Raw genomic sequence first — 13,852 nt, forward strand, 5'->3', positions numbered from 1 at the left:
TTTTACAAGTGTGATTGGGTATTCCTGCTACATCCCCACAGATTCAGTGTTTGTGCTGGGTGTGAATGTGAAGTGCCACTCCTCAAACTACTTTTGCTTTTCATTTTCTGTGTGTGAGTTTGACAACAGAGCTAAGGGCAACAGTTGACTAACAGCTTGAGCTAACTACAGAGGGCACAAGACTGCAGACTGATGCATGGGCAGCATTAAAACAAGAAGCTCTGCTAAAGGATGGATGGATAATGTAGCTCTTATTTTCTAGGATTTTAGGAGAGAATTGATTAATGTTTTTATCTGCTAATATTAAGGCCATTTATTCACTTAGATTGTGCTCATTTACCAGCAAGCTGTATTTTTCATTTTGTCTCTTGCACTGAGGAGTGCTTTCAAGATCTGCTTAAGAATAAATCACGCATCTTGCTTCTGGTTAGTATGCCAATGATAAACAGCATTATTAATACTATTAATTACATAGTGTTTGCTGGCACCCACATCCCCACCACTTAGTCATTCAGCTTTCTGCAGAGTTCTGTTGAAGTCCGTGGGGCTACCCACATCCACAACCAAAAGCATGAGTCTGCTGCATGATTGAAGCCTTAGATGTTTTTATATTCCTATTTGTTACTTATATGCCATTGCAAGCTCACATGCCCTGCCTTTGTTTTCCCATCAGGTCACATAAATATTTTCCTGTACTTTTCAAATGAAGCTAATATGATTTTTTCCTTAAAAAAAAGAGAAATATAAAGTGTTTGTCATCAGTGCTGTGAACTCCACTTACCTTCATCTTTCAATTTTCATGTTGGTCTGGGATGTCTGGAGATAAGCCACGGAAGTCTTAAATATGGAACATGGTCTAATAAGTTTCTCTTTTTTACTGTTCCTTTTCCCTAACGTATTCCCAGGCATTTGCAATGACTAACCAAATTTTGGTGGAAAAGTCAGTTGTTGGCTGGAAGGAGATAGAGTATGAAGTTGTGAGAGATGCTGCTGATAACTGTATTGCTGTCTGCAACATGGAGAACATAGATGCTATGGGAGTCCACACAGGTAGGCTTGGGCACAGGCTGGGTAGCTGGAAATGGCTCATTAACTTTTTTTAGGCCATGCCCTTCTGGCTGCTGTTACTGACATAGGTTTGAGGTTGACGAAGTCACTCTAGAAATACTCTTCAGATCTTGGATACAGCCAGCTACAGTGTGAAACGGACCCCTATGATCCCATTTACTGTAAGACTGCCTGGCCTCTCCAACTCTGGGCTTCTAACTATCTGTGCTTTTCATGAACTGTGTATCCACAGGTTAGAATGTCTGTGGTGACTTCATTATTGCAGTGGGTTAGCAAAGGAAGTGACCTGCGTGGCTAGAATTTATCTGCCACTGAGCAGCTTCTCATTTTCCTTTTCTGCTACCTTGTGACAACAGGAGATTCTGTTGTAGTGGCTCCAAGCCAGACACTCACTAATGAGGAATTTCAGATGCTGAGGGATCGTGCCATCAAAGTCGTCCGACATCTGGGCATTGTGGGAGAGTGTAACATCCAGTTTGCTCTGCATCCAACTTCCCTGGAGTACTACATCATTGAAGTTAATGCCAGGCTCTCGAGAAGTTCAGCTTTAGCTTCCAAGGCAACAGGGTAAGATTATTCCCCAAAAAACCCCCCTAAACTACAGAACAAACAAATGAATAAGCAAAAAATGAGGGGAGAAGAACAGGAAGAGAGAATTCTGATAAGGAAATTGGATCAGTGTTTATTTAAATATATAGGAGACTGCTGCAAGGAAGAAGAGCTCCTGCATCTGCTTTCCATTCAGTTACAACAAGGACGTGCAAGCCTAATTTGTAGCAAGGAAAAGTGAAGTTGGTTGTTAGGGAGAACTCTGGAGCAGTCAGGACAGTAAGGTGCAGATTTGTGCATGAGAAGCTGCTAAGAACAACTCTTACCAGCATCTGCTAGGATTGACCTTTGGGGAGTCGGTCCTGCTGGGAGATGGAAGAAGGGGTTAGTGAGCCCTCCAGGTCTAATCCAACCTGATGCTGCTGTTACTACAAGTGGCAAAACTCCCAGGAGGTGTGGGGGAAGCCTAATAGCTGTCCTTACAAAGCATATCCACTGTATCCATATGTTGGCTGCAAATCATCTCTGGGACCCAGAGGACACGGTTATTAATGAGCTGTCTGTCAGATTGATGCAGATGGTGTTGCTAGCTGCCTTTGTTTTGTTGGCTAATCATAAACTAATCAAGATAAGGATGGTCAGAGCAGGCTTTTTAAAAACTGGCTTCTTAATAGCACTTTGCAGATGCTGTAGAGAGGCACAAATTAATCTCTAATTTTCAGTTCTCAACAACTCTTGTGGTTGTTGAAGTGCCACAGCAGACTGGAGGTAAGCCATGATGCTGGATAGTGGACGTTTGATTGGATGTCATTCTTTTTGGCTGGTAGACTTGCAGCAAAACAGATCTCTGTGTGTGGTCTCACTGTGGGCATGACAGGTACTTAACACTGGTGGCTTTGCAGATAATAATGTAAGTCCCAGACCTAGGTAGGTAGCTCTCCAGCGTATTAAGGTAGGAAGCTGGATGAGCCCAGCTGCGTTCAAGCACAGTAACCTTCTGTTGTGTTGAGGAGGGAAAATCACCTCACATGTGTTTAATTTGATCCACTCCTGGGATTTGCAAAAGCAAAGTACTTCCCACTCTGCTATTCTCTACTTGTCCTCTATGCCAGGTATCCATTAGCGTTTATTGCTGCCAAAATCGCCTTGGGGATCCCTTTGCCAGAAATCAAGAATGTGGTGACAGGAAAAACCTCTGCCTGCTTTGAGCCCAGCCTGGATTACGTTGTTACCAAGATACCCCGCTGGGATTTGGACCGTTTTCAGCATATGTCCAATGGGATTGGAAGTTCCATGAAGAGTGTGGGAGAGGTGAGTGCAAGACTCTCTTTTTCTCTTCTGTTCCACCACTTGGGAAACTCATTTCTTTTTCTTAGAAACCCTCCTAATATCTCTTTTCAGGGACCTAATGGCTTTTGAAGGTGTTTATCCAGCTCAAATTATTTTTATCCAGTACTATAATTAATGACAGCGAGTTAGGATTGTGTAATCTTGGATATCACAGAGTGGATTCCTAAATGGTTTGATTCGTAAGGGAAGAGACCACCGAATCACCTGAGGTTGACTTCATTCTTCATTCTTAACACTTGCTACCGGACTCTCAAAGTTATTTTTGTTGAGGGTTCTGTAGTGGTGGTGAATTAGAATGTAACATCAAGAGTTGTGGTCTGTTAAGATTACCAGTGATGCTGATGAGCCACAACTCTCATGTGCTCCCATAGTCATTTGTCCTTTCTGATAAAACCATATGCCAAGTCTCAGTCTACTTCTGCTCTTGAAATCCACACCTATGTGAAAATGCAACCTGAAGTCTTGACTTCTCTAAGTGATTAAGTCTCTTGTATCCTGAACATGACAGTGTGACTTTTAAACCCTGATTTTAAGGTGTCTGGGACAATAACGGCATTTTCAGGCCCTTGTTTTAAAAGGAAAGAAATGAAGCATAATGTCACATTTACCCACTTTATTAGTTAGTTTCCTACCGGCTACCAAAGCAAAAGAATTAAAGTGTATGTTTTCAGCTGCTGTGTTCACCTAATGCTTTTCAAGTAGCTCTTTATTAAATTGTTTTGACATGCGAGGCCTTCCTGATATCAATTCTACCTTGCTCAAGCAACAAGCCATCATACAACAGGAACGATTAATTAGAACTTGATTTTCCAGTGGCAGTTTGGGCTTTTAATGGCAATGAGTTTGACTTTTTTTTTCCAGTGAGTTGATACTTACTGATAATAACTCTCACTGCTTAGGGGTTGTTGGACTGTTCTGTAGAGCTGGGGTTCCTAAATACAGTTGCCTTGTGCACCATCAGCTGTAAACACTTCCTGGCCATTCACGTTAGCAGGAGGAAATATTGAGTCCTTGCAGGTCATATATCACAAAAGCAGAACTGCATGAACCCTGGGTCCCCAAGGCAGTTTGCTGGGTAAAGGAGGAGGGAGATGCAGGAAGAGTCGGTGCTCCAACAGTGCAGGTCTGTGACTGCTGGGAGGTGGACTGAAGCAGGGATGGAGAAGTTTAAGAGATGCAGTTTGCAGCTGGTGGAGCTACTCAGCAGAAAGGTTACTCTGCAGGACGTGGGAATAGGAGAGGGTGTCTGAAGCAAAGAGCTTCTTGCTGCTGTGTCCATATTGGCATGGCACAGCCATCTCCCCTGGCCTGAACTTGAAACCAGATTGCAGCCCCTACTGCTCTTGTATTAATCAAACAGTCTGGCCTGGCCTGTATTATTTTTCCTGAGCTCTGTTGTGCTGGGCAGTGGGCCTGAAGCAGTGAGAAAAGAGAGAACAATGTTATTCTTTTCTTCTGACATTTTCAATGCTGTGTTTGGGAAGGTTTTTGTGCTGTGAGGGTTTCACTGCACTGGGAAATAAAAATGTAGAAATTGGAGAAAGAGCTCTGTTACCTCGCAGATTTCCACAGAGAAAGGTTTGCTTTCTTATTAGATGTGATGTCAAGATTGAAGGAGGGAAACCCCAGTCCTGCCGTGCCTAGGAGGAGTAATCCTTTAAGAGAGCCCTCACAGGGGAGAGTCACTGTTAAATGTAATTTAAAGGAAGAGGCGCAGATTTGTTCTGAACCTTAAAATTCCCACTGTGAGTTTCTATCCCTAACAGGTTGTTGAACAGAAATATCCTTCTATATTACTACACCCATGCTGCTGCATATGTTTCCCTCTATAAAGTGCTTCAAAGGAATTTACAGAGGAGAACAGCAGCTTCTTGTATTTTACAGATAGGGAGACGAAAGCAGAAGGATTGGTACTAGAGTTGGTACTCCCAAGGCTCAGTCAGCTGTGCCTGTCTTCAAGTTAGCAGAACTGTCACAGGGAGAAGGTCCAAAGGCTGTAATCTTTCTGAACGTCCATCTTCATGGTTTAGATCATAGAATGGTTTGGGTTGAAAAGGACTTCAAGCTCATCCAGTCCTAACCCCTGCCATGGGCAGGGACACCTTCCAGTAGAGCAGATTACTCCAAGCCCTGTCCAACCTGGCCTTGAACACTGCCAGGGATGGGGCAGCCACAGCTTCTCTGGGCACCCTGTGCCAGCGCCTCAGCACCCTCACAGGGAAGAGCTTCTGCCTTATTTCTAACCTAAATCTCCCTTGTTTAAGTTTGAACCCATCACCCCTTGTCCTGTCACTACAGTCCCTGATGAAGAGTCCCTCTCTGGCATCCCTGTAGCCCTATGTAGGCTGCTGTGAGATCTCCACACAGCCTTCTGTTCTCCAGGCTGAACCAGGCCCCAGGTTTCTTAGCCTGTCTTTGTATGGGAGATGCTCCAGCCCCCTTATCATTCTTGTGGCCTCCTCTGGACTTGCTCCATGTCCTTCTTATGTTGTCTTATGTTTTTTAATTGTCACTCCTGTATTATTCAGGGGACAGCTGGGCAGCAGCTCAGCACTGCTAACATGGTCTCCATACACTGCTCTCCATTGCAGGTCATGGCTATTGGACGTACTTTTGAAGAGAGCTTCCAGAAGGCCCTGAGAATGTGCCACCCCTCTGTAGATGGCTTCACTTCACATCTGCCTATGAATAAAGCCTGGCCAGCTGTCGTAGATCTCCAGAAGGAGCTCTCTGAGCCATCCAGCACTCGGATATATGCAATAGCCAAGGTAACAAAAGATAGAATGCTCTTGACCTAGGCCCCTGATCAGGCCAACTGAGGTGACAGAGGTTGAGTATTCTTTATCTCCTGGTTTCCCTCTGTTAAGCACAGTGGGACCACCTTGTGTAGCATCCTTGATTTTTGAAGTACAGATATTCTGTTGCATGTAATTTCCTCTGTAGAACACAATAGCAGGTGGATACATGACTTCAGTTTGTCCTGCTGACATCTGTATCTTCCTGCATCTTCTGTACTCATGTAACATGTTTGTCTTTTGGTACAATCTTAGCCAGTGCTCATTGCATTCAGGTACATTCCTGCGTTCTGGTACTTTTAGCTGAGTGTTGGTGGAGACCTGGACCGCTTTCCTTTGTTTGTTCCTATGATATAATTGTTTGCTGAGTATTCAGCCCTGATTTACACTAGTGTGTCAGTCAAAGTTGGCCATTTTTGCAGATTACCATTAATTTATAGGAAAGGAGGAAAGAGAAATTGAAGATGCTTTTGAGAACTGAATAAAGGATGATAAAGCATGGCAAGCTGCAGTCTGAGAGCACTGCCTTTTTGCAGTTGTCATGTTGGCATGGGCTTGAAACAAACAAACACAAAAATTGTAACTCTATCTGAAATTTAGCATACAGGAAATTTCCTATTCCTTGAAATAAGCTCAACTTCCTTTAGCATTCTTTTAACCCCTCTCGTGTCACACTGGGCAAATTGCTTCATCTTTCAAGGTGTCTTGGTAAGAGGGGAAGCCTGTTATTTTAAGGGAAGCCTGGGTGTGAAATGACTTCTTCCTTCAGCTCCATGGTGTTTTCCTTTGTATATCACATGGCAAATGTGAGATTAGTTACTTTAGAAGGTAGGTGTGATTTCACGCTGTGGTTTCGCTGCAGCTAACTTGTCCATCTGTCCATACCCTCTGTGAGGAGGATGGGACAGTTACCTTTTATAGCTCATACTTACCTCTTGGTTTTTCCAAGATTGCAGACCTTCTTGGCAGGGAACACCTATTCACCAGCTTTTGTGCCCCTGACTTTGTGTAGTGGAGTCTTTAAGCCCTTTGTGCTCATGTGTTGATACATCTCATTACATCCTCCACGTGAGTGTAGGGAACTGAGGTTGTGTTGTATTTGTAACAAGGTTTTCACATAGCTTGTTCCTCTTATAGATGACCTGAATGAGCAGCACAAGATGTTCTATAAATGTGTGGCTTTGTCCAGCTGTTGACTCTTGGTTTTCAAGCTGGGGAAGTGCTTAAGTGTAGAACATCCTTCAGCAGCTGTGCTTGGTCTTTGTTATTGTGACTGAGAGAAAAGTCTTGCTTCTTGTCTCTGCATATCTCAGAGAGCTTTTATGAAAGGTTAATGGTAGCCCCACTGTAACCCAGGGGATCTAGGGAGGTAAAGGTGAGTTTGGGTCCCACTGAACATTCTGGGTGTTCCCAGCTGGTGGCATTTTCACTGGGAGCTGTTGGAAAAGAAGCAAGATCAGAGTCTTAATCCCTCCCTGTAAAGAGCTGCCTGGCCAGACACAGTGCACTAATTCATCCCTGTTAATAACTGAGGCAAGCAGTATCAGTGACAGGTACCTCTGGCAGCTGGGGCTGCCTGCCTGGAAATCCTTTTCCAGCCTGCTGACATTTAAAAGCCAACAGTTAGTCTCCATTATCCGTCAGCTTTGTTTGGAACAGGATAGAGCTTCCTTGTATGTCTTCTCTTCCCCCTTAAGCCCCACTAGTCAGCTCTCCAAGGCTTTTTACTTTTTCTCTCTCCTTTGTCTGTTGGATGATGAAAACAGTAACTGTTCAGGTGAAAGGGATGGGAGTTCAGCTGCCATTCAGAGCGATTGCTGTTGTAATGGGACTCCCCGTTGTAATGTGAAAGAAGACACTAGGAAAGAGGCTGAAATAGATGAGACTTGTTTCTTGGCCAGAGTGGCTAACTCTGGGAATGGAACTGCCTGATGAGCAGGACTGCTCAGGTTGTGTCACATCTTTTCTGGGCCCTCTTAGGGGTTGTATGCAAGTGGCATCAGAAGACATAGGCTGTGGATTTGGTCCATGCTGTTTCACACCAGGGCCCTGGTCTTCTAGCTGTTCACTAAAGGAAGCTAAATACTTCCTTGGGTGAAGAGCGGGGATGGGACTGAAGGAACAAGGATACCAGCCCTAAACACAGCACGGGCAGCTCAACTGCCCTCCCTTGCTTGGCCTGCAGACCAGGCTTGCTCCGTCACTCACCATGTGAAGGCAGTCCTATAAACTCCTTTGCTTCCTAGCATGGGGCCAGTGTCTGCTGGATGGGATGCTCTTGAAGGTGAGGAGGGCTCTGGAGTCATGCTGTCCTGCTGGGGCTCCCTTGTCTCTTTGGAAGAGCAGTGGCTGGTGGGTGCCAAGCACTAACTGAAGGTTCAGTGTGTAAGTGATCGGTTACTCTAAAGGAACACAAAGTACATTGGAGATTTTCACTGCTGCTGGTAAACGAGCAGGATATTCAAGTCAGTAGCTTCTTATCTCTCAGGACAAGAGAATGGTTGTGAGAGCGATACTCAGCCAAGCTGCTTGGAAACCCTTTAGTTGTTTTATCAAGATGATTGTAACCGTGCACCACTGGTGAGACCCAAGGAATATCACTGGTAGAAAATACAACTGTATCATACTGGGGGGCTCTCTAGCATATATATATATATATATATATATATATATATATATATATATATGATTGTAATCCATTGCCTTATGAATAGTACCTCTGTGGAGTTCCTTTTTACCCCATGCTTGCAAAAATAGTTGGATTAAAACAAAAGAAAATATAGCCCCAGCAAGATAATGCAGGTAAATTTGAATGATCTTGACATTAACTTGAGATACAGTGGGAGAAGCTCGAGTTATGCTGTAGCTTTGACATTTTTCACTGTTGCCCCGGAACTGGACTTACATAGAAACATAGAATCCTAGACTGTTTGGGTTGGAAGGGACCTAAAACCTCGTCCAGTTCCAAGCCCCTCCTGTGGGCAAGGACACCTTCCACAAGACCAGGTTGCTCCAAGCACCATCCAGCCTGATCTTCTACACTGCCAGGGATGGGGCATCCCTTTCCCTTGCTTCAGAGGTATTTCAAGCCCACGTGCTGTGATTCAGCTTTGTATTTCAATGGTCAAGCAGTATTTATGCTCTAAAGCAGAGTTCCTTCACAGCTGAGATTCTGTCCTTCCTGTCTAGCGCTTGGTAGAGGAAGGAGGTTGCCAGAGGATTTGAAATTCAGGCAACTTGACTGATGTGCAGATGGAGGAATCCACACCGCAGGTTGCGTATGCACCTCTGTAGTTAGCTAAGGCATGTACTTGGAGGTTACCAGGCCTTGTTGCCATCAGTTTAAGTTTGGCTGCTGACTGCAAATTCTCTCTTGCTGAAACAGAAGCCAGCTTTTGGCTTGAGGGTCCTTCTGCACTGCTTGAGGGTCCCATTTTCTGTTGCTGCAGGAGGCAAGATGGATTAGATGAACCTTTATTTGTCCAGCTTAGTCTACAGTACTTCCTATGTTTTTGTGCTATCCAGTTGCTTCTACCTATTTACAGACTAAATCTCCATTTGTGAAGCATGTATTAAAGGGGCTGTTTGGTGCTGTCCTCTGTTTGGCAGGCATTGGATAATGAAGTCCCTGTGGATGTCATTCACAAACTCACGGCCATTGACAAGTGGTTCTTGTATAAGATGCGTGGCATTGTGAACATGGAGAAAATCCTGAAGGAAGTGAACAGGTAAGAAGAACCCACCAGCTTTATCCTAGGACACAGTGGTCCTCCTGGGCATCCTTCTGTTGGGAAGCCCTTGGGAAGCCCTTGGTAAGCCCTGAGCACAGATGCAGTCAAAGCTGAGAAGTTGATTTCAGTGCTTGGAGCAAGCAGTGTTGTCTTAAAACCCAGCTCACTGCCTCACCCAGGCAGAAGACATTTCTGAGAACACTCTTAGGCTTGTGCTTAGGCATTAGCTGTTCCTCGGGATTATGGAAGTTCTGGTTTACTTTGGAAAATCCTCATTGTATCTCTGAGCCTGAGGCTGGGATTGTGGATGGCCCGCAATGAGTGCAGGCTGCACTCATGTAACTGAGGGCAGAGCATCCAAACACAGGATTTGTCCTCACTTACTACACCTGAAGGTCAAATCCACTGCTTTTTTCTAGCCTGGCCAGTTGATTTTTAAGCTTTTCTGCCTTGCTGTGATTATGCAGTATGTGTTGCTTTTGTACTTTTAAACATCTATAATTCCAGCTATACTTAAATATAAATCTTCTTCCTTCAAGAAAAATGACCGTATAAAACTAAGCAGGAGAGACAGCAGTAAATTAACGTGCTGGGCTGTATTTCAGTTCCAGCCTCTTGCTGACTTGAGCTTTCCCTTCGTGGTTTATGAGGTAGGGAGAACCTCCTTGCTGAGTTACGGGTTGTGTGACCGCCGGCTTTTCTGCTTCGGGTACCCCTTGTGTTAAGCACGTTTCGCCACACGATGGCACTGGGAGCGCACCGTAGCCAGTACATCACTGAGGTGCTTGTTAGTTCATCTGCTGTGATTTTTGCTTCTTTGACCAGCTGCACGTTTTTAATTAAGCAGCCCTTGCTCTCCCTTGCCCCCCGGAACAAGCTGGATGTGCAGCTAAACAAAAATAAATGTGGAGGGAGATGGAAGAGAAGGAGTAGCTTGGTTGTTTACTGAGATCTGTTGTTTGGCCTTTTGCCCTCTAACATCTGCGTCGTGTTGCATTTGTCTGGAGCACCTTAAATATATACATGCAGCTCCTGAGGAAGAAGATCAGTACATCCAGAATCACTTTGATTTCCTCACTGTTGGAGTGGCTCTGGAATGAGGCGCTTCGGATCCTAAAGGTTGGCCCCATCCTCAGCTGGTGTAAATCCAGTATTGCCTCACAGGGGCTAATCATGCTGAACTGTCCTATATCACTGAGGCTGCTTTCCCTTTCTCTGCAGTGGGTGACAGGCCATAATACTACTAGTAATGTGATCAGTAGTTGATAGGTTTTCATCCTTCTGGTGACTAGGCAGCAGACTATAGGCAGCCTGCTACAGAAAGCCCTTTTGCAGTATCCAGTCTTGCATTTTTAGCATCCATAGCCATTGTTGTGTCCCTTGCAAGTGGATTCATGCAGTTCAACTCGGATTGCAGGCTGTATAAATTAACTTAGTCTCACTCATTTATCAGTGCAGATTTTCACTCTCCTATCCTTACCTAGACCTTCCCAAGGAAACCGTCTCACCTCACAACCTCCACTGGAGGGAGGGGATGGACTGTGTGGCTGCATTATGTTGAAGGCACATTGGCACAAGGCAAAGAGCCAGGGAAAACCACTTCTGACCTGAAGTAAGAGCCTAGTCCAGTGAGCCCCATCAGGAAACCCATCCCTGCAATAGCTGAGGGAAAGCTAATTGATCAATGCAAATAAGATTTGGCACACACATGCTCTTCCTGCAGCCAGCTGTTTCCAGTCCCCAGCATGCCTGGCATGAGTTTTACCTGTGCTACAGGATTATTTCCAATTGAAAAGAATGAGCTGTGACACTGTCACTGCTTTAAATCTTTCTGTTGTTGAAATACAGTTACCAGAACCAGAAGTAATTGTCCTGTTCCCAGGCACTGTTGCTGGTTACATGCTCACTCTGGTCAAATCTATCCCTTCCTTTTTGAGGTTTTGGCTGCAGTTGGAGTAACACCTCTGCCAAAAGTCTTGATTTGAGCCCTGCGGAGAGAGACTGTAGAGACTGATAACGAGGAGAATGTCTCTGCCAAGAGGAAATTTAGAGCTTGAACAAGTGGTTATGACAGATGGGAAAGGGGGATCAGAGGCAGGTGGAGGCCTTTGTGAGCAGTTCAGCAAGCAGCATTCACACACCGCATGCTGCCTCACATCCTGACCACATGGAGTGATTCAGAGGTGAGCAGAAGGCCTCATTGATTTGTGCAGGGAGTCTGCTTCCATGTGTGAAGGTTGTATAGGATAATGTTAAGGGGCACAAAAATCCTTTCTGACCTATCAGTGTTTGTTCTCAGTGGTGTGCAGGCAAGGCCAGTTACGTGCAGAGAGAGTAGAGACTGGGAAGGGCACCTTCTGCCCTACAGACATTTGTCCCAGTGAACTTCTTTCCAAAGAAGATTGGACCTGGTGATGGTGAGACCATATAGGTGTCATGCTGCAGCAATGTTTCCATTTGACTCAGCCTCTGGGCCCTCTGAGATGGTGAAAGAGTTGTTTTGCGTTGTGATATGGCTGCAGGGAAGTAAATGGCCTGAGCTGAATTGGAAAAAGAAAGCCATTTTGAGAGTACTTGTGAGAATATCCAGTCGTATCTCACACATGTCAAACGTGCCTCTGCTGTTTCTCCTGCGACCTACGTATTCTTCATTTTAAGTGGAAACTTACATTGTGGAGGGTTTTGTTGTTTTCTGACCAATTACCTTCATATCTTCAGTAATGTAATCTTAACCATTACCTTTCCATCACACACACACAAACACAACCACATATACCTACACACATGGAAAGAGTAAGTGCCATCCCGTGCTATCAGTCCATGGATAGGCGATGGGGTATGGAGCAGAGGCAATGCAATAGAATATGCTGTTTTCAGGAAATTCTTTCTCTGGATTTGGCCTCACCTGTCCTATTAGAAGATAAAAGGGGAAGGGGGAGCAGAGTGGAAGGGAATAGCCCTAGAGTGATCCCTCTGGCTTAATCACACTGACAGCTCATGAAGGAGGTGGGAATTCGAACAGACCATGTCTAGCTGTCTGAGGCAGCAAGGAGGGAGATATGACTTTAAGCCCAGGGTTATGGACCCCGTCCAGAGCAGAGCGAATTTACAGTAGTGTCCAGTAACACCATCATCCCCAGGAGCACAGCTGAAGCCCAGACTTGGAAGTGATGTCTGGGGCATATTTGACTCAAGACACTGATGGTGTGAGTGCAAGGGAATTTGCATCTGTTCTTTGACTGTCTGCAGTGAGTATTTGTTTGCATGTGGCCATGGTTATTTTTGATCTGTTCCTGCTTTTGTGATCCATGAGAACTCTGGCTGTATCATAGAATCACAGAATAGTTAGGGTTGGAAAGGACCTTAAGATCATCAAGTTCCAACCTCCCTGCCATGGGCAGGGACAGCTCACACTAAACTTAAGTCACCCAAAACTCCATCCGACCTGGCCTTGAACACTGCCAGGGATGGAGCGCTCACAACCTCCCTGGGCAACCCATTCCAGAAGAAAGTGGGAGGATGCAGACCTGCTTCAGCCCAGCATTTGTAGCCTGGTGCTCTGCTCAGTGGCCCATGGAAGAAGTTGCTTAGTGTGAATTCCTTTTCAAAGCTCATGTCCTTGGGTGTGTGAAAGGTGTGCTTTGAAAGCTGCTTGCTGGAAGCATGGCTTGACTTCAAAACCTGATCGTGGTGAAGCAGCCACAGAAACACGGGTGCTGGCAATAAATCCTAGCTCACATAGGGAGTAAAGGTCAGACAGGCCATCAGTAACGTGCTCTTCCACAGTGGTGGTTGCGCACCTTCTCAGCAGTGGTGTTTCTGCTGACTTGTGTGCTTTTGGGACAGGTCAGAGGTCCTAAGGCAGACCTTGTGTGAGTATAAAGCAGAGAAGGTCCAGTGATGCTAAATGAGGCTGCAGTGACTTACACTGCGGAGCTGTCACTGACTTATTTGTAGTACTCGCTTTTAACTAACTGGGAAGATTACTTTTGTCTTCTCTGTGAACTGTGGGGCAGGAAAGACTCAGGAACAAACCAGGAATTCAGTACATTAGGAGAATATCAATTGAGCAGCTATTCAGCACTGTTTGTGCTTTGGGTGGATCTGACATAAGACACTTTCTATTTGTTTTATGGCTCTTACTTGATAATTATTACCAATGGCTCTTTGTTTTATAGAGCCGTTGGTAATAATTTGACAGTTGTGTTTTCTTTCAAAGCATCTGTACGTTTGTAAAAACACAGTACGCATTTTTCCCTTCATATAGAGGGCATACAGGCATCATCACCATTTAAAAGCCATTGGGCAATCTCTGTAACCAGTATGTACAATACCAGAAGCAGGAAGGCTTATAGCATG

At 45.0% G+C, this 13,852-nt stretch overlaps 1 protein-coding gene across 1 annotated transcript in view; it reads left to right on the forward strand.

The window, feature by feature from the left end:
- The window catches only part of CPS1 (carbamoyl-phosphate synthase 1), a gene marked incomplete at both ends in the record, with an annotated part of 85,222 nt that overhangs the window by 33,267 nt on the left and 38,103 nt on the right, over positions 1 to 13,852 (forward strand). Inside the window, 5 exons of the mRNA XM_080632109.1 lie at positions 906 to 1,050; positions 1,425 to 1,635; positions 2,730 to 2,928; positions 5,559 to 5,735; positions 9,372 to 9,490. Coding sequence (XP_080488235.1) covers positions 906 to 1,050; positions 1,425 to 1,635; positions 2,730 to 2,928; positions 5,559 to 5,735; positions 9,372 to 9,490 — 851 coding nt within the window. The remainder of the gene's footprint in view (positions 1 to 905; positions 1,051 to 1,424; positions 1,636 to 2,729; positions 2,929 to 5,558; positions 5,736 to 9,371; positions 9,491 to 13,852) is intronic.

Source organism: Psittacula echo, assembly GCF_963264785.1.
Source record: "Psittacula echo genome assembly, chromosome: 20".
NCBI lineage: Eukaryota > Metazoa > Chordata > Aves > Psittaciformes > Psittacidae > Psittacula > Psittacula echo.